Consider the following 22,049-nt stretch of genomic DNA (forward strand, 5'->3'; position numbering starts at 1 on the left):
TTCTGTAAATAGGTCACAATTATTTTGTAAACCACGGCACCTACTAGGCAACATTCATTGACTTTTTGGAACCAGACCAAAAGAATCCTGTTTCATCATCCAGGACTTGAAAACATTTTTAAGGCACAGATTCATTTTTTTGCTATAAAACCACTGGAGAGTTGTTGATTATTTGACCCCATATATTAATATTTCCTCACATTGATATTTCTGTGGTTAACATTTTTGATATAATTGATACTAATGAATGCAATTTCTGAACTGCTTTTAAGTAAGTGGGACTAATATTTCCTTGGGCTTTGTTTACTCTTCCTCTACTTTCCTGAAGTGATGGGTCACTGTTTGGATTGAGTAAACATCCGTATTTATGCTTATATAAAGAGGCTTTCTTAACTTGAGTGTGTAGTCATTTTAAAGATGCAGAGGACCAAACATTGCATTGATGTGGTTGTCAGTTCTGTACTGGTTGTGGGGGTCTATGTTGGACTTAAATCAAATATTATGGGGTGCTAAAGGCATCATGAAGAACAAGGTATCCGTGACATGAATTGGGTCACTGAGTTTACATAGAAATGGAGGTAACTCTGGAACTAAAAGCACTTAGATTTACAACCCAGCTTTTGTTTGCACAATTTAATCTGGAGCAGATCCTTCAACCTCTTTAGGCCTCAGTTTATTTATCTGGAAATATAGATAGTAATCTCTGTCCTGCTAACCTCCCAGGGATTACAAAACTGAATTGAGATAATGGATGTAAAAGCACTTTATAACTTCATAAAGAAGTAAGGTTGGGCAAGTCATTTTATAGGTTTGGCTCTCAGTTTGATAATGATAGCTGACTTTTGTTGAGTGCTTGGCACTGTGCTGAGAGCTTTATGTGTATTATCTCATTTAATCCTTGCAGCTACTCTCTTACAGGAATATTATACTCATTTTACAAATGGCAAAACTTGAGTCTAGAGAAGCTAAGTAAAGCAGTTACTAGCTAGTAAAGCCTAAATGATAGATTGAGGTTAAAATGGAAGAGATGATAATACCTGTTCCATTAACTCACAAGCTAATTAAGAGAATTGCATAAATAATTACACTTTTAAAATGTGTGAGATGTAATATAAAAAGTGATTATCGTTATTAGTAGTAATGAGCTGGTTTGGTAGAAGGATTGAATTGCCCCAATAACAGAGTGACAGCTGATTATCTGATGATGATGATGATGATGATGATGATGATGTGTGTGTGTGTGTGTGTGTGTGTATGTGTGTGTGGCATGACTCTAAACTTGGGAAGGGTATGATCATACATCCTAAGAAGAATCAGAACTCTGCTTTTTTTCCTTCTTATAGATAATAAATGAAAATGGACATGGGGTTTTATAGTAATCTTACTTATTGCTTACTCATTAGCTTCTCAGAGCAATGTATTCAAATGAGGTTGATTAAGAGGAAGTTGTTGCTTTTCTAAATCACTTACCTCTTGTACCAAAATAAAAAGACTTCCAAGATTAGGAAAACATTTCATTATACTTTAATTGCTAACGAAGCAAGCATTTTCTAGTCCTTACTTTGAGTTCTCCTTTTTTGGAGACATGGCATTAATCCCATCTAAATTAAATGGCAATGTCTCACAGTTGGTTATGTGGGGATTATTAGGCAATTGCACACTGCAATTTATGGAGATGCTAATTACCTTAATTTCTCATGGTTGCTGTATTTTAAAAATCTGATACATGTGATTTACTTTGATGAAGATATTTTTTAGGAATTTGTGTCTCTTCCTGTTAACAACAAACTCCACTTCTAGGCCCATACAGAATTCTGGGGTCCCATCTTTTTCTTTCATGGAGGAGAAAGCTGGTTTCTGGAAAGTTTAGCAGTTTATCTCTGAGGTAACATCAAGATTATCATAATCATGATCTAGTCATAATAGCTGTAGCAACTAACATTCTTGAGTGGTTATCATGTGTCCGACATTCTGCTAAGGTCTTTAAATGTATCAGGGCATTTACTCCTCATGATTACTTCTCATGATGACTCTGTGAGGCAAGTACTGTTATTTTCCTCACTTCACAGGATAAAAAATCGAGACTCATTGAGAACAAGGAACTGGCCAAAGGCTACTCAACTAGAACACAGCTGTAGGACTAGTACAACCAGATTCTCAAGCTGGCCTTTTTGCTCCAAAGCTCCCCTCCTAACCACCAGGCTGTATTGCCATTGAACTAGTTAGTCACCAAGTTAGTGTGACCAGGTTTTTACATGCCTACTACTCATAATGGCTCTCACGATGCAGGTTATTTGTTTCAAGTTGCATTAAGATTCAATCTGAGATTTTGTTCACAATTTGGATCACAGCCAGGGATGACTTAGGCAATTTGCTGTCAAATTAAATGGAGCTGGACAAAATCATCCACTGGAACTCACCAAGTCCTGCCGCTCCGGGCATACAAGTTTGGGCATTTGCTCAGGACTGTTGCTCTGAATTCCTTGAGGGAAGGGGGAATCTGGATGCAGTTTCGGCTAGAAGAGGATTTGTTTGCTAATGATTGTGACCATGATAGTGTGATGAGTGAGAGCTTTTTTCACTTTTCCAATCCTTGCCAATTTAAGCCCCCTTCATTACTGCCTTGGAGGGAAAACTGGAGATTCATGCCAGAAAAAATCTGCAAAGGTGGTTCTCTGATCTTCTCACAAACAATGTCTTGCACAATTTCCCCCAGACAGCATTAACCGTCATTCCAGTCTCAGAGACTGAGATATATAAGGCCAAATGTAGCATAGTTTACATTTCAAGCTACTCTGGAAATATTAGGTGCTTATTAGCTGAACTAAAACTATGCCTTTTTAGTTGTTGCTGAACCATAGGCATACATTTGGAGGCTTTCTTGCCACATGATGGATTTTACCCTTCACCTGAGAGGCAAAGATCATACAAAGCATTGCACAAACAACAGCGAAAAAGGGATCAAAAAAATTTCTCCGTGGTGTGAGACGGAAGTCAGATAATGGCATGGCAGGCATGAGAGAAGGTTTTACATTTTATTTTATTCTAAATGTTTTAGCTACATGGGATGATAGGGTTAAAAGAACACAGTGGAAAACCAATTAATCATGCAGTAGATCCCTGACTTATAGGAGGGGTATGCCTCTAAACTTCTAGGAGTGCCCAAGTGGGGATTGCCATCAGAACACTGGAGAGAGCATATGATGGGATTAGTGATGTCATAGCTCTGGGTCACCAATGAGAAACATTCTCAATTTTAGCTAAAAGCCATTAAATTTTTAACTTCACTTTCTCTTTCCTTCCATTATAAGTGTTAAGTTTTGGCTTCCTTTTCAAGCCCACTTTTGGCTAGGAAACAAAGTATTTTACCACTTCATAAAAATGACTGCATAAAAGACACCAGCAGAGAGCAACAGAAACTCTCTTGGGATGGAACTTCTGGCAGCCAGGTAGGCTGAAATGTTGGTCTACTAGTACAAGGGACTCATATTCTTGCCTCAGCAAAATGTCAAATTACTACATGTCATGGATATTCAGGCTTGGTTTAGAATAGTGGAAACCAAGAATGCTAAATCACTGAATTACAAGTGTCCATTGCTCACAGTATGATCTCATCTATGTAGACTATAGACAAGACTATAGACAAGACTAGAAAGAAATATAGCAAAAGCATTAAAATGGTTACCTGTGGGCACTGGAGATTATTAGTGAGGTTTATTGTCTTCATTATAGGCTTTTAACTCATTGACATTTCTTAGTTAGCATTTAAGCATCAGAAAAAAGGCCGTAAAAACATAAAAACTACTTTGAAAACATGAGCTAGATGCCAACAATCTCTCTAGCTTCAAAAACTATTCAATGAACCAAATCACAACCATGTGAACCAGTGGGTCTTGTCAGTGAGTGAAATGACTAAATAATGTCATTTATTTCACTAGTTCAACTGTAAATATTTATCTATTAGAAAGTAAATTAGTGCACACAATGAGGCTATTTTGGTAGGCAGAAAAAAATTGGATATCAAGGATTATAGAGAATGGTCACCACAGCCAGGTTATTCTGTTTGTTTTGGTTTTAGATGTGTAGCAATGAGAGAATTCCTATTATCACAGAGAAACAGTTGGTAATGGTGGCAGTTTCTATAGCTCACCCTGCAATTTTAGGATGCTTATTTTTCAGTTATGTTGACATGCTGAAGAATTCAAGGATGAGGGCAAAGAGTAGTTACTTTGGTGATACAACATTTTTACAACTGTTACAACAATTCTTCCAATTTAAGTTAAAATTAGTTAAATTATAAGCCTGAATAAGTTAAAATTAGTTTAATGTGTGTGAGTATATAAACTTCTAGTGAGTTATTTTTTAAAAACACTTCAAAATATATCAAATGAAATTCAGTGAAGCAACTCTGAGGAATAACAGGTTCTGTAGGCAAAGTCTGAAAACCACTAACTTAATGCAACAAACAACCCTCTCATCCCCATTTTGTGGGTGAGAAAACTGAGGTCCAGAAAGGTAAGATAATAAATCTAAGGCTACAGACTAATTATTTAGTGCACTTTTTGCTGTCCATGGTACTTCCCAGCCTTGACAGGCAATAAACTTAGCCATGTGAAAGGGAGTTTGCTTTCAAATAACATATAATAGGCCCCAAATCCTAGTCTCATACAGGTAAAGTAAACCAGTGTCTCAAGTGCTAGATGAAATAAGTTTCTTTTGGAATTCAAAAATATCTGACCCTTGGTACTAAGAACATCTACATTTCTCCCTTTAGGTGGTTTCTAATTTGGGATACAAAGGTGACAGTTTAATGTCATTGTGTCACTCCTGATTTTACAGGCAGTTAAATCTGTAGTCAGAAAGCCATTTCTTAAGGGTTTGCCTCTGCTATGTCTAATGGGAGGGCAGACCTTTGTTATATAGTACCTTCTTCTCTCAGACTATCACTTCTATTTTCTTTCTGAATTTAGAAAAGTTGCCTTGATTCCAGATATGCAAATAAGTGCAATGAATTTCCCAGTGATCCTGAAGTATCTTAACCTTGGAGCAGCAAATCTACATTTCCTAAAGCAGTTTCCTCTTAAATCTCTCCTACTGCTAAGTCTTAATTTTTCCAGCTTTGCTTAATTACCTCTGCAATAAAAAAATTTAAAAAAAAAACCCCAGCTTCCTGACATTTGCCTCTTACTTTTTCTTTCTCTTTTTTCCATTTTCTTTTTTTTTCCTTAATAGCCACCTGTCCCAACATTTATACATGTGCTGTATTAGATGTTTTAAAATAACAAGGATACAGAAAAAGCATAAATTTCACAGGTGAACCTCTTTCATTATAACATGGCCTTTTGCTTTTGGATAATAAGAAATAGGCCACAAATATTACTCCAACAGAGAAGATAGATAAAAATCAGAAGCCAGAAAAAAAAATTGAGTACATTATCAACATTTTCTTAAAATTGTTAACAAAATGCTTTTGTCTCACAAATGTCTTCCATGGCCATCTCTTTATGGAACCTTATTCCCCAATTGTGGGAATGAATCCCTCATTTCTCATAGAAATTCACACATAAGTTTTCATGAAAGCGTGTAAAGACTTTCAAAGTCTTCCTCCAGCTGAGCGGACCTGTCTGAATTAGGATAACTATGCTTTTCACACACTAGTCTTCTGGTATGGATATAAAGATGTATAATAAGTAATTTAAAAATAGTGTTGAATCGCATTAATTATAATTATCTTGGCTAAAAATGCTTCACACTCTTAATATTTTTGAAATTAAAAAAAGTCCAAGCAAAATTTTAACACCTTATTCAGTTTTTATTCCATATCCAATTTTCAATACATAATTTTCTGGTGTAATAGGAACCTAAATTAAACTTCACCTAAATTATATAATTATAAAATATTGATTCTTTGTGTCTTTAATGAAAATTTGTTTAAGTTCAGTTTTATGAGCTAAGTACATGAAATAGGCAATATTGCATCACAAGTAGAATTTAGAATTCATGAATGTGAGACAGAGTACAAGAAAATACATTTTAGAAAGTTAACAGCAGAAAACAAAAACTTCAAAAAGAGCAATTTTCATGCACATTGCTCATGTACTATTTCAACTATTTAAATTTGGATTTTATGTTTATATAATTACTAAACTATGATTTAAAAATAATATTGAGGTGTTCTCAGAAATCCAAGGAGACTGGGAAAGGATTTTTTTTAATCTTTTGCTGTTCATGATTAGTTTATAGAAGAAGAATTTTTTTTTTTTTTTTTTTTTTTTTTAATTTATGATAGTCAGAGAGAGAGAAAGAGGCAGAGACATAGGCAGAGGGAGAAGCAGGCCCCATGCACCGGGAGCCTGACGTGGGATTCGATCCGGGGTCTCCAGGATCGCGCCCTGGGCCAAAGGCAGGCGCCAAACCGCTGCGCCACCCAGGGATCCCAGAAGAAGAATTTTTTGTATCTTCTCTCATATGTTGAGGATAAGGAAGCTAGTAAAGAGATTTACCAGGAAGTGTTGCAACTACAAAGGCAAATGTCCTACCATGAACAGAGACTGCTGACCTGTACTTTTATGACTACTCATCATCTGAGATATTTGTCAGTCTAATTCTCTTCTTTAAAATATTTTATTTATTCATTCATGAGAGACACACAGAGAGAGGCAGAGACACAGGCAGAGGGAGAAGCAGGCTCCCTATGAGGAGTCCAATGTGGGACTTGATCCCAGGACTCTGGGACCATGACCTGAGCCAAAGGCAGATGCTCAATCACTGAGCCATGCAGGTGCCCCTGTCAGTATGATTCTTAAATCTAACTGAGGGCCAATCATGCTTTCCAAAAAGCAACGATAATGAAAGTGTCAAGTGTCTCTTTAAAGTTTCAAATTAAAAAAGATCTTTTAGAAAAATTTGACCGTTGACAATAAGTTCTGCTTTCTCTTTAACAAAGGCTATGTCTGTTAAAAAATTAGAACTGTTCTAAGTTACAATTGTAGTTGTTGACCACTCGTGGCTAAAAATGGGTCAGTTGTGATCCTTAAATATGGTCTACTCTGATCATGTCACTGATCAAGGACAGAGTCAAATGGAAAGGATCCTGAGAACACTGTGCCATCACATGGCCCAGACCTTGTTAAGGAGAGTTAGAAGTACCAGAAGAAAAAGAAATCAGAAGAGAAGATAACTCTGAAGGGTGCTCCACAAGGGGAAAATCTGTAGACCTTGAGAGGGCATCATATAGCTTCAAGAGCGAGGAGCATGGGTACCAATAATGGATGATTAGGAATGGACACTGGACAACAATACTTATTTTTAACTGAAAAATTTAAGAAGCTTGGTTGGAACTCAATTTATGTTTATGATAAATAAACTGGTAAATCTGACTGACCTGGCTGGACAAGGATCCAAGTTGCACTCTTGAAGTTTGGGTTTGGGTTTGATGTTCTCCGGGTAATAGTGACAGTATTGATCAGCAACCACACGGTTGCTCCGAAGATCGTAACACTCAGCCGATGTCAGCTGGTAACCTGCAGTGGCAAACCATCCAGGCAAGTTTAAAATGCACATACCACCATCAAATATAATGCAATATATTTCATTATGCTTTTTGGCCATCCCACATTAATGGAAATTCTTCCCCAACACCTCAGTAATTTCTAGGACAAAAGACAGATAAATGGAAGGCCCATTAAGTTTTACAGACCTCAAATATTATTTTTCCACTCATATTTTATTTTATTTTTTTTTTTATAGTTTTTTTTAAGACTTTATTTATTCATGAGAGACACACACAGAGAGAGAGAGAGGCAGAGACACAGGCAGAGGGAGAAGCAGGCTTCATGCAGGGAGCCCGACATGGGACTTGATCCCGGGACTCAAGGATCATGCCCTGGGCCGAAGGCAGGTGCTTAACTGCTGAGCCACCCAGAGATCTCCTCCACTCATATTTTAATAATTAAATTATACTATAAGGTTTGAACCACAGAATGGCAGAGCTGGGTGACTAAGACTGTGCTGTAAGTACTATTATTAATTTGCTTTGTATAACCTGAAAGTATAACTCTAATTTCTGTATCCAAAAAAGATGATCAGTATTTATTTGCCAACCATCTCATGCAAGGATGTAAAATTGCGTCCCTTGTATCTAGGGCAAATAAACTCCCAAATCAATCAATAAAATGAACTAAACCCTAATACTGCTTCCCTGGATGAATGGGGGACAATGGAATGCAGCATAAGATCAGGTCCTGCCAGCTGCCTGGGAACATTATTTTTGTCTAAATTCCACCTGAGTTGGTTAGGCTGAGTAAATGGAGAATGAAGATCCTTAACAGTAGCCACTAGGGATCCCTCCAAAACAACAACAACAACACTCCTCTAATGTTCAATTTCTGCTTCACCTAACATCCTTTGTCATTGCTCCTTAAGTCTCTAGCTGATATTTTTTAGTTTCTGTGCACACATTTCCACTGTTGAGAGAGTTCTTTTAAAAAATAGCATTGCTGAGTACCAAGTCCCACTCATAATGTGTTGCATCTTTCTCATCTGCCTTTCCTGTCCTGTGCATTTTTGGTGAGGTGGTGATGAAGACAGAGATTCTTAGTGTGAAAAATAAATGCACATTGAGAATTTTTTTATTTTAACTTTGGCTTTTATATCATTTTAACCCTAACCAACTTCCAAAATACATTCTCCCTGGCAGGTGGTTGAATATTGCTATTGCTAGATATGGTTAGAAAGTTAGAGTTAGAGTAATTAAAAGACTTGCAAAAGGTTTTAGGAAATCAGAAGGAGGCTTATAAACCAGATTTCCTGGCTTGAGGCTGTGTTCTCAGACCACCCGCAAAAGTTAATTGTTCATTAAAGACCTAAAAAAAGACCTTTTAACAATTTTACTGTAAAGATGAAAAGCATGGAAACTAAGAGGTAAGAACACATGTTCCATTAAGTTTTTTATTTTATAAGAAAATCAAAGAGAAAAATGACATTTTAAATAAGTAAATATACTTTTATTTTTTCAATTATACTATACTCTAAAGCAGATAATGTTATGATAAACTAATCATTTTATAATTCAAAATTGTAATTTATAATTTCCATAAAATAATTTCTTTTTTTTTTTAGATTTTATTTATTTATTCATGAGAGACACACACACACACACACACTGAGAGGCAGAGACACAGGCAGAGGGAGAGGCAGGCTCCATGAAGGGGGCCTGACGTGGGACTCGACCCCAGGTCTCCAGGATCACACCCTGGGTTGAAGGCGGTGCTAAACCGCTGGGCGCTAAATGGCTGAGCCACCAGGGCTGCCCTCCATACAATAATTTCTACTCAAGGACAGAATTCTATAGTAGTAGTATTTACTACTAAATACTAAATATTTTTTAATGTGAGCATAGGTGATAAGTAAATTATATAACAGATTATGTTTTTTAAAAATCATAATTTGTCAGCTTACAAAGGTTGTGGTCAAGCTATCCAAGAGTGTGTGAAATGAAGGTTTAGAACAAAAATTATATAAATGACCAAAATGGTCAGATAATTGTGTTTTCAAACATTTCACAAAGTAATTGGACTAGCAATTGTTTGTTCACACTTAGCAAAATGGCCAAGCCATTGAATGTGGAACTAGAAACATAAGGAGGAACTTAGAGATCATTTTTTCATTAATATTTTCAAACTGTGGTCCACAAAGTGGGAGGAAGGCTGGTTTCCACATTGCTCATATCTCTATTCTGAGCAATACTCCTTTTATCTGGACTTCCTAGTAAGATTTCCTTTAAAGAAAGGGTTTGATTGCTCAAAACATTTGAAGACCACTAATGCTTCCACTTCTTCACTCAAATGTGAGGAAAATAAGGATGAGAAGGTTTGGATATATATGAATCTAACATTAGTTGCCTTACTATATAGCAAAGCATCATCGAGATTACTGAAATTATACTCCAAAAGCAGCTCTATGTAAAACTAGCATACAGGGCATATTATTGAATTGTTACTTCTCACAAAATACAGTTTTCATTTAAAAGAAAAGAAGAAAAGTAATTATTTGCTTGGATTTCTTTCTTTGAAACTATTTCTTATGCTAGTCATTAATAGCTGTATCAAAGCAACATATTCTCATGAAACATCAAAGTAATTGGCATTTTATCTTTAAACAAAGTAATTTTCTCTTCAGGACAGATACAGCAAATGGAAACAATATTTTGTTGAAATGCTGAGAATGTTGAATTAATAGTTATTTAACAACCAAGTAAAAGCACTTGAAGGTATTTTTGACTAACTACTTTTTTTTTTTTATGACTAACTGCTTTTAAGCTAAAATCTAACACTACTCTATAGAATCTCATTTTCAGTGGTTTGTTCACGTTATGCAGATGAAGATGAATTATTTCATATGTTCTTATGGTTTAAAAAATTAATAGATGATAATTTGTCTCATTTTGAGGTGCCATCTTTCTTTTCTCTTGTCAAAATAATCTAGTGATAACCATGTGGATTAGTTATTTAACACCATCCAATTAACAGGCTTCTATGCAGATGAAGCCAGCATTTATTTAATGTGCTAGTTTTTAAAGGAACATACATACAATTTTATGCTCATTAAATCAGCAAAATTAAACAATTCTTATAATCCGCAAATACTGGCTCAGTTGGCAATGAACTATTCATACACTGCTTATTACATTCTGGAAAGAATTTTGGTAATATATGCCAATAGCCACAAAAATTCTGAAACTCACTCTTGAGAATTTATTCCAAGGAAATAATTTGAAAGGAGAAAAATACTTAGGTATTAAGTTATTCATTACATTATAATAGAAAAGTTTAAATGAACTAAATCTTCTATAGGGATATGGCTAAATAAATTAAGCAATTATTATGTAACCATTGTAATTATTAAAGAAAATGGGGGAAAATATCTTTCCCATGTTCTGCTGTGCATGTTGCAGATGTAATGGAGCAGAGATAGGAATTTGTTTGGTGACTTTTCAGGAAAGATGTGTTTTAATGAATAAAGAAGTCATGTGGCCTTCCATTTACTGCTCAGATGATGGGACAGAACTTCACAATAACTGAGTCTAAGTTTACAGTGGAGGGGCTTTTTTTTTCTTTTGTAATAAAGTATTTCCTTTAATTAAATTATTTTCTGATTCTTTTTGGACACATCATGCTAGGTAGTAGGACTGACAAACACTCTCCACTTGACTTCTGAATAGGTAAGTGCTCTTCAACCAGGTGGGAGTAGTTTATTCTCAAAGGAACAGAATAGAGTCAAGACGGTTTCCATTAATGAGACTGGCCAGACAGAAAACATTCATGGGGCTTCTAGACTGAGGTATAGGAAGGCTTCAAGATTTGGCCCCTTTGAAAAATCAAGAACCTGACCCATCACAGCACTAAATTTCTTCCATGCTGAAGGTACTACTTTCATAAAAGCTAAGTCTTCCTTCACAGAAGCCAACAGTCCATCGGGTAAGTGAACACCATTACCTCCTCCACAGGTTGCTGAGCAAGGAAAGAAATCTGTCTCCCTCCATCGGTGGATGATTGGCTGATAGAAGATGAACTGGACTGTGCTGTCAGCGGGCCCTGAGTTGTGGATCTGCAGGAGATAAAAGAGAGAAACTCAACAACAACAACAACAAAAAACAACCAAAAAACAAAGAGAGAAACTGGTATGACAGGGAGGTGCTTTCTTGGTCTGCAACTTTGGAAAGAATGCACAGTGGTATACATGGTTTTAGAAGATGCATGAATAACTGTCCTGGGAGAAAAATGGGCATAGCAAATATCATTGATCTTCCCCATCAACCATACACCATCATGACCATCAATTTTCAGTTCTGTTCTCACAGAAGAAGGGATCTCAGTGTCTTTACTTAGGAGTCTAATAGGATCATTTTCCAGGCCACTTACTCCTTTTCCCTCTTTTATTTCCAACTTCTCTGGTATATAATAGGAAAAATTATGTGGATTTTTATATATATGTATATGGATTTTTTCTTTATTATTTATTTATTTATTATATTTTAGTTATTTATTGAGAGAGAGAGAGCACAAGCAGGGGGAGGGACAGGGAGAAGGAGAGGAAGAAGCATGCTTCTTGCTCAGCAGGGAGCTGGATCTCAGGACCCTGGGATCATGACCTGAGCTGAAGGTAGATGCTTCACCAACTGAGTCACCGAGGAGCCCCTGTATGTGGATTTTTAAATGTAGGTTCAGAAATAGACAATTGGTTCTAAGAAAATTATAAATGGCATATGCTGCAAAAAAGGAAAGATCCTGTCTCCAATTAAGAAAAAAAGAATTAAAGAATTAAATGGCTCTGCCCACTCATACATGGTGTTTCCTGGCAGTTTAGTGATTCATACATTTTAATGTGCAGAATTACCAATTGGAAGCTTGCTAAAATGCAAATTCCTGGGCTCCTGCAATGCAAGAGCAATGCAAACATTGATAGTCCAAGTACCAAACTTTGAAAAATACCAACTTACTCTATAAAAGCAAGTACTTGGAATACAACAAGTCCTTATGGAAATTACAACTCCTTTGTGTTTTAAGAGAGGGGAAGTGAGGCAATAATCCTTTAATAGTTCTTAAAAGTACAAGGTTGTGAAAACATACTCAATCTAAAAGAGAAGATGAAAGTACCCAACAGGAGCAATGCCTTGATTTCACAAAGACAGAATGACATGTCATATAGCACTGAGACAACTGGACAAGGCTTGGACTATTTATTATACTAACAGAAGTTCCATGAACAACCAAGAGGGCTACCTCTTACTCCAAGACAGTAGGGGAGTATCAGCGCATCATGCGGTCTAAGTTTTTGTTAACATTTTCAAGCCTAACTGTGGTCCCAACTGCTCTCTACCTAGGATATACCGATGGATTTGGCCTTCAGATTTTTTTTTTTTAAAGACGGCCTATTTTTCTGCTACTGAGTGTAACAACTGGATTAAACATCTAGGAGCACTGGAACACAGGGAGTAAGTGTTAAACCCCAGGCCAGTTTTGGACTTTGGATGAAAATACTGGAAATGTGCCTCAGATAATCTGCAAGAGCTGGAAAAGGAGAAAGAAGAAGGAGAGAGAACTATAGAATATCTTGTATTATGCTGGGATTCTGATCAATGGAACATCAAGATCTTTCCTAATTAGAATAAACGGTGATACAATCCCCTACTTTAAAGCAAAAACAGCTGAAGCAATACAGTGTCTTTCACAAAAGGGGAGCATAGCCTACAGATTAATATTTTTCAATCCTATGTGTCAGATACAAGATACCTAATTGCTTGCTCAGGGATGTAGTATTAATCACATTCTTTGTAAAGGTGGTTTTTTTTTTCCTTTTCTTTTCTTTTTTTAGCTCACAAAAGCCTATAGCTCTCTTGGGATGTGTGGTTTCCATGCTGGAAAGGTATTAGAAGAAGACTTTCATTTGAACACTAGCTCCATGAAAAAATAAAAAGACCAGAAGATTTATTTAGGCTTAGAGAGATAGATTCCTTTGCACAGGTCCCTTTTGGGGACCTTGAAATCAGACTAAGTCCTAGGAAAGTGGAGGAAAAAACAAAAAATGAGGAGGATAGAACATTAAAATCCTTGGAGAAACTTTGTTCTAGAATATCTGTACAGTGTCTGGGCTTCGTTTTTGATCTGTTAAAAAAGGAAAAAGATGGAACAGTTCAAATTTTCAGCTTGCTAGAAGTTAATGGTAAAAGTACCTTATGCTCTGAGAGTAAGGAATGCATGTCAAGAACTTTTGGTGTTAAGAGGAAGTGTTCGTAAATACTATGTTGAAGAGAAAAAAAACAAGGAGCTTAGAAAGAATATTGCTCCTAAAGAGTCCAATGAAATTGATGTACAATGACCGTGAATGCTGAGATTGTATGCCCAAATTTGAAATGAACAGTGATATTGTTATTTCAAATAGATAAAAACAGTCATGATGTATCCAAACTTCTGACCACATAATCTCATTTGATTCTTTCTACACTGATAATATTCCTGGGTCTCTCTTCCCTATAGGCACCTTCTTTTAATAGCAGCCAACAACCACCACAACAACCAGCACTTACTACATTTCTACTGTTTGCAGGGTACATTTTATTTATAAGAAATCTAATCTTAGAATTACTCTGTATTATCTCCCATATTTACATTACAACGACAGATATAAGTCTCAGAGAGATTAAGTGACTTGCTCAGGGCTGCACAGCAAAGGAATAGCAGAGCTGGGATTTGAATTCAGGTCTGCAGTGGCTTGAAAGCTGCCATTCTTTTCATGATTCCAAGTAATTCTGTTAGTATTAGTGTTGCGAAGGCATAGGTATTTATCTTTAGTAGAGGCCTTTTACTGCTCTTCTCTGTATCTTCTTAATTTTTCATTTTAAAGTAGGAAAACTGTTTAAAATACAGGAGCCAACCTGATGTTCAACTTTGATGGCCTTTGTTGCTTACAGAGATGAGCTGCCATGTTCCTTGTTTCTGGATTTATTAATTCTGGGTGCCTGGGACCTTTGTTATCATTAGCGCTGGAGCTTTATACACCCTAAATCCTCAGACATCAGGTTCTTGTTCTCAAGAGTATGTTGAAAGCTTCAGTTTGACACACTCGAATTTAGTTTTAGGGAGCTAAACACATCTGGCATATGTAATTTTGGCTTCCTTAAGTTAATAAGGAAAAAGAATGTTCTGAAACAAGCTTTTCTTCCTATAATTACAACGATTCAGTGTTTCTAATTTAATATAAGGACTTCTCACACTGAAAAGAAAAGAGAAGACAAAAACTGGTCACTTTCCATAGCAACTGATTGCACTGTCATGATAGAGCCACGGGGCAGGGCAAATGTGTGTGTGGGTAATGAATGAACATTAGGTCCATGCAAAATCACAGGAATCAAGGAGGCATTTCAATTGCATGAAAGATATCAAGTACACAAAGTGATCTCCCAGTTGATGCACTACGAAATGCCAATCTTTTTCTTCTCGATTGGGAAAAGGATAATTTGTGAGTCTTAGCTGTTCTTTTCTCTCACTGATGTTGTAGAAACTTTTGCCTCAGACAAGCCGGCATGGGATTGGTAGTCAGGAGGTGTCCTACATTCCTTGGCTGCTGAATGATGCACAGAATGATGCTCCAGCCTGTTCAGAACAACATACGAACACATTATCCGTGCCTAATACTCTAGTTGATGCAAATGGAAATCACAACCGTTCTACTACTTTGGTGCTTAGGTACTCATTAGTCACTTTTCTCTATGATGTTCTAGATGCTCTAGAGTTCTAGAATGGGCACAAACTGAATAGCTATAGCTATACTTTAGCTGCTTTCAAAAGTAGAGCTAAGCTGGCAGTTCTAGTGAAGGCTGGACCATGACCGAAAAAAGATCCTCTTGTGGCTCAGAAAGTCATTTTCTTTCACTGGGTTGCAGCCTTGGAAGGATGCACATCACATGATCAGGAAAAAAAAATACAAAGGCCTAATTTAAGATAGTGGAGGCAAGAAGGGACAATAAAGAATGGCTCTGAGATGGCATGAAGGTAGAACTGAAAAAGTTTAACAACTATCTATCTAGGGGTGAATAGGAGTACAGGAAATCGGTGTGAATCAAAGCTTTCTGATGTGGCCAGGTCAATAGCATATTATTCCACAAGATAGGAAATGAAGAAGATTTTGTAGGTGTCTAAGGCTAGACAAGTCCAGTTTGGGACACATTGTGCTGGTTGTGCGTATGGGATATCCAAGTGGTGATGTGCAGAAGGCAGCTAGATGTATGAAATGCATTGGCAATGCTGTCAAATCCTGACATGTGAATAATATTACTTGAATTCTAATCTATATATTCAGTATGTATAAGAGTTGCAACTCTAGGGAAATGAATACAAATGGTTTATTCAGCAGCCCTTGAAGGGTTTAAAAAAATAAAGACATCTCTCAGTATTGTACTGGTTTGCATATTTAAATGAAATGATTTAACCACCTATAGCATCATTTCTATTGTGAGCTCTCTCCGCTGGTTTGTAGCTTCTTGTTCATATGAATGTGGCTGGCATCTGGACTGGATTAAAAAGAACTACCATGCAGATGGAGACAGAGAACAGTGTTCTGGAACCCTTCTTCCATCCAACTTCACTGTCGATCCCATTTTCCTATACGCATTCTTACTTCCAGCTGCCATGGGGTCATTGAGTCTTAGCTTAAATCAAATGTCCTCTGGCTCCAGGTCCCATGATGAAAAATTTATGGAGTCCTGGACACATTACAAGTTTTACAGCTTTACAGCTGAAATCCTTCAGGTCCTTCTGACCTACTGAAGGAAAAAATATGTTTTATTTGATTGTGATTCCCAAACATTCTTCTAGTGTGTACATTTCTCCTACAGAATGTATATGTTGCTTCCAGCAGTGTGTTTTATATTACCTTGAAGAGCAGGGAAGCTCTGATAGGAAACAACTTAGTCTTGTTGCCAGGACAAGAGAAAACAGAACTTGCAATTAGAAGTATAACCGAGTGTATGGATCATTCGTTTGTTTTTCTTTTTGACTGAGAACACCTTATATGGGTCAATGACTATATCTTAACTTGTTTTAAAAACAATTTATATCCTCCAACTAATGATGTGTTGGTCTTTGAGTCTTTTTATTAAATGATATATACACACACATAACGATTTTCTTAGGACTTAAAAATATCATATGTTCTTGAAAAGTCCAGGATGTACCTCAACATCCTTGAATTAAACATTTCCAAATCTATGCCCAAGCCCTAAGTCTCAGTCTCTCTCTCTCTCTCTCTCTCTCTCTCTCTCTCCAGGAGATCATAAGTGACAGTTTGGATATGGCTTGAAAACAAGGTACCCAAAGGCACTTACCTTGACAATGAAATCTGCTGTGAGGGGTCCAGTCATTCTCAGTATCTCTTTGTCTGGAAATTTCTGGAAGTCCACACTAGAATTGTCCACAAGAAAGGTTCCTGTCGAGCTGAGAGTGTTTTCACCTTTAGCTCCCTGCAGAGTTTTGGTTTCCAGATCTACACAACCAAACACATGTAAAGGAGAGAAAGATGTTCCCAGGGCTACCAAAGCCCACATACAAGCACATTTCATAAAATAGTCTACAGCTCTGTAAGGGAGAAGTATCGTCCTTTATACTGTTGACACAGTTGAAATTGTGATATAAACAAAATTTATGGGCACCTCTGGATCACAAAGGAGTTTATGTTGCCCATGAAATTATTTTAAAACTCATTAGCCAAGCATTCAAGGCTCCTGGTCAAAAAATCTTCGACTCCCTGATGGCCTCATTTGGGTATCCCACTTTCCCATAATCCTATTCCTTTAACTAAACTATCTCCCATATCTATCTTATTGATTTCAGCCTCTGTGGCTCTCCATCTAGAATAGAATACTCTCTAGTTTTCTTTTTGATCTGTCAGATCCAGGGTGCTTCTCTGATTTTCCCTCAGCACCTGTGTGACTTTATATTCATGCATTACCTTGTGTTTATTTGTACTATCTGGCTTCTTACTGTGTGTCTGTGGCTCTCAATGAAGAAATGATAGTAACGAGGAAAAGGAAGTCACTTCTTTTTAGCTCTCTTTTAAAATCTTGCAGGGTACCTAATACAGTGTTATGTACATATATGATATTTTGTAAGTGCTTAAGAGAGAAAGAAGAACTTCTTGATTCCTGGAGCATTCTGATCTCAATTTGGCCAATGACAAAGGCGATGAAACATCTTTTGTTATAGGAAATCATAGCAAGCTGGAGGTGATGGTAATTATGCCGTGTATCTCAGAGCAGATAAAATTCTCATGTGATTAAGAAACCATTTAGAATAACTCCCCACAGTTGGAAGAGAGATAGACTAGGTCTAATGGCTTCTAAAACTTGCATAAGCACCCTTAGTTTTGCAGTGGTTCTTTAGCAGAAGGACAGAGTGCCAGGTGAGGCTCTGGGTCTCCTATCCCACATTCAATCAGAATCACTCTCCTTTACCACATTTTACAAATTGGGGTTCTGGGACAATTTTAGGACCTCTGGAGGTACTCAAGCACCCATACTAAGCTATTCTAAGTGTTGTCTACTCCAGGTTGGAATACCAACAGGTGAAGCATATTAGTGTCCAATGAAATGGCCACGACCCTCAGACGAAGTCTGTGTAGACTTTTTTCTGGAATGGGTCAGGCTCCATCCTCCTGGCCCTGAGTCCAGAGCTCCTCACAGAAGGACATAAGGCTCATAAGGGAGAACTGGAAGGAAACCACAGCAGTTGTCATCAGGGGAAAGTCAACAGCATGGGCTCTTCTTCTTCTAGCCTTCATTCCTCAAGCTGCCTTCTGTGTATGTGTACTAGTTTGTAGACATATCCCCAACACATAAACCAACTTGGTTTTGGAAAAGTCCTGAGGGTCTAAGTCTGATCTGAGCATCTGATTCAATTTTGTCACCAAGCCTCATAGCTTCTGATTGAAGATAAGCTGCAGCTGGACCAGACTGGTCTTGTTCTGGTTTGGCCCTAAACATTTCAGGTTAGTCCCATATCAGACCAGCTTCTGGGAGTTAAGTGGAAAGGATGGCAAGAGAAAAAGGATGTCATTTTATTCACATATTAATTTCATATTATATATTACATTGTATTCCAGATACACAAACAAAACCAAAAGTTCCTAAGCTACATATATGTTGTCAACAGTATGTCTGTTGTGAAAAAAAAAAAGCAAATTCCATTTTGCTTTCCATCATTGATAAATATCATCTGCCACTTCATCCATTGAATTCTTGGGACAATTAAACCAAAATGAGGCTCATTCTTTAGCCTCTTAGTGATCACATAATTAGGAAAACTAGGAGACTCAGACATTTATAAAAATCAATTCTTCTTCAATCTATTCCTTTGGGTTCCTTCTTCTGCAATGAGGAGTCAGTCCCCCACTTGGTGATGATCTCTGCCTGGATGTTTTATTCTGAGCAGGCCTGTCACTGCTCAGAAAAATACTGTTTTTGAGTAGGGTTGTTATATGAGCAGTTACCTCTGTCCAATCCTCCAGGGGAAAAGCAAATCATTTGAGTAGTGATAGTGTACACACATACATCATCCCTTGACATGTGAACACTATATTTTGGGGGGGTTGTTTAGGGTTAGAAAAGAACTTGGATCCATATAAGGTGACTTACCAGCATCTTCTGGCTTTGCCTGAACTGTACCTTACTTATTCCTTTCTTTCACATGACCCCTCAACTCCCGCCTCTCCCATGAAACGTATTTATTTTTATTTTTAGAAAGACTATAGCAGGCTATCTGAACTTTCACAGGCTCCAATTTATCTTCCTCTTGTTTGTCTTTCTGGAACTATTTCATTTATAATCCAATTGCCAAAAGATAATGCTTGCTACCTAAATTGGTTTCATAGGCATGTGTGTGGGAGGAGAGAAAGAACAGAAGATGATAGATGGTTCTTTAGGAATCCAGGAACAGTCACAGTGGAGGAGATTCGAAATGCTCAAGGGATCAGCTGAAATGAACTCTTTCAGTGGAACTGAATTTTGTAGAAAATACAATGTATCCTCTTATACCCCTTCCCTGGTTTACAGCCTATAATTTTCTGCTGGTAATTTACAGGTCTACATCTAAACAATACTAAATGCTAAAAATAAAAAAGGAAAGATGTGGCTGTGTACTACTGCCTTGGCATGACTGAAGATATCAATTCTTTCTAAATTCTAGTGGGGCCATGCTCCCATTTGATCTTTGGGGTTTCAATCCTTAACCCTGAGATATTAGGGTTTTAATCCTTAACCCAATTTTCAATATATAAGGGCTTTGTATTGTCTTTAATACATGGGATGTTTACTTATACCACCATGGTTTTCTTTAAATCCATGGTTAAGGTTGTTTGGTGCTTCTGTGCTCCACTGAATTGATAAAATAATGCAATAAAAGAATAGGAAGAAAGAAAGAATGAAGGACAGGGAGGGAAGGCTGGAAGGAAGAAAGAAAAAAAGAGATGCAAAGCAAGAAAAAGACAGATTGATTGGAGAGGAAGAAGAGAGAAAATGAGAAATAATAGACACAAAAGCATAAACATATGCTTAACTCATGAAAAACCTATTGGGAGCATCTATTTTGTATTTTTCAGGATGAGTGTGGTTAGAGATAATTACCCTGAGGTTTTTGCTATCTCATCAGGCAGCCAAAAGATAAACAGAAGCACTCAAAATATCATGCTATGACAGAGTAAAAAGATTTGCACTTCTGTATTTGAATCTCTTCTGGGAACAAAAAATAATAATGACTAAAATTCCCAATACCCAAAGGAAAACAACTGAGTTTACTCACACAAATGATCAGGTCCTTTTAAGACAAGGCGAATATGTCTACTTCCATAGGGAATAGCAACCACAGTATCATCCACTAGAAAGAAACAAGGCGGTATCTTAAAATCACATAATTTGATACAAAATTATTGATTGCTCCTATGTAAAGGCACTGACTTCTAGACTCCCTCAAATGACAATCTTCTCTTAAGCATTTGAAATAGGAACGCTGATATTTGGGAATCAAAATGTCCATTTTCCTCAGAATAAAGCATGCCAGTGAAGGTGGTCATTAGTTAACTTCTGGGGGATCTGGCCTCTTAAAAATGTACATAAATTTTGATATATTGAGAAATGAAATTTCAAGTTTCCATTTCTGATTTTAAAACCTGGTTTCACCTTGCCAAATTTCTCCAGGTTACAAAATGAAAATAAACTCTAATGCTCAAAGGATGACTATATTATATCAAAATCTAAATTTCTTTCTAGCAAAGCAACTATCTTGGATTAGAAGTACAAATAAGAATAGGAGAAAATATGTTTGTTTGCATTTGTTAAATCTCTCAAGGGCAGATATCACGCCTCCCAGTTCTTTAATATTCTTTACTCTATCTACATCTAATACTATATATAGCAAGTGCCTCCAGAATGGTTAGGAACCTTCCTCCTTACCCCATACTCTCTTTGCTTGAAAATTAAAAAAAAAATATTTTGGGGGTGAATCATGGATAATTTAGAAATGGATTACTTTTATCCTCCTTGCAAACTGAACCTTAATTCATTGGAAGCAGTCCTCAAACCTACTTTTTTTTTTTAATTAAGGATATTTTCTACGCATTGCAAACATATCACAGGCATTTTTCCTTGTGACATCTGTGACAGCAATAACTCTCATTTACATGCCACTGAAGTTTCACTTTCTAAATTATACCATTTAAATTCAATTGAATTTAAATTTAAAAAATGAAACAGAAAAATAATGGGGATGAAGAAAAATAAAGAGAACTCAATCAGAATTCATTCTATTCTAAGTCCCTGGGATTTCTTTGGACAGAGTTCTACCTTAGTGATTGATACCGGAGGTAGCTTGCAACAAATGTGTATGTAGTAGTTTGAGCACATCAGTACAAAGAAATAGTCTAAAAGTTCAGATTCATTGTTCTGACATTTCACTGATTTGTCATTGCCTTTTGGAGTTTAAATACTACAGACATAAAATATAAATCTTTAAGCTAAAAAAATAAATTATACCATTTACTTCTTCACCCAAAACTTGTGACATAGGCAAAGAGGATGCTACTATCCCCATTTGATGATGACAAAATGTAGGCTCTGAGAAGTATAATGAGTAGCGTATAGTCAAAAAAGAAGAGGGCATTTCAGAAGACAAGGGAAAAAGCAGGTATTTTTAAAATTCACCAGTATAGTCAGCAGCTCTGTGGGATTCTCTGTTTCACACGTATTTTTAGGATATTATATATTATCATACTCTCATTGGAAAAATTTAGTTTCAGTAAGAGTAATCCTAAAAGATACCTGGTGTTCTGAAACTTAACACTATCTTGTCTTTAGGAGAATCTGATTTCAATAAATGAATCTCAGGAGTTCCCTAACCTCTCTGATCCTTAGTTTCCTCATTTGTAAGCCAGGGAAAAACCACACTTACCTCATAATATTGCAGTAAAAAGATATAGATATTGGTGTCAATATATAGATGTATAGC

The 22,049-nt window shown here is 36.7% G+C and overlaps 1 protein-coding gene across 3 annotated transcripts in view; it reads right to left on the reverse strand.

Annotated features, from left to right (window-relative positions):
- The window catches only part of ADAMTSL1 (ADAMTS like 1), an 882,039-nt gene that overhangs the window by 219,777 nt on the left and 640,213 nt on the right, over positions 1-22,049 (reverse strand). For all 3 annotated transcript variants that reach the window (XM_041761627.1, XM_041761624.1, XM_041761625.1), the window contains 4 exons: positions 20,349-20,423; positions 16,883-17,040; positions 11,496-11,607; positions 7,385-7,523 (listed from right to left, as the gene is read on the reverse strand). In XM_041761627.1, coding sequence (XP_041617561.1) covers positions 7,385-7,523; positions 11,496-11,607; positions 16,883-17,040; positions 20,349-20,423 — 484 coding nt within the window. The remainder of the gene's footprint in view (positions 1-7,384; positions 7,524-11,495; positions 11,608-16,882; positions 17,041-20,348; positions 20,424-22,049) is intronic.

Source organism: Vulpes lagopus, chromosome 7, assembly GCF_018345385.1.
Source record: "Vulpes lagopus strain Blue_001 chromosome 7, ASM1834538v1, whole genome shotgun sequence".
NCBI lineage: Eukaryota > Metazoa > Chordata > Mammalia > Carnivora > Canidae > Vulpes > Vulpes lagopus.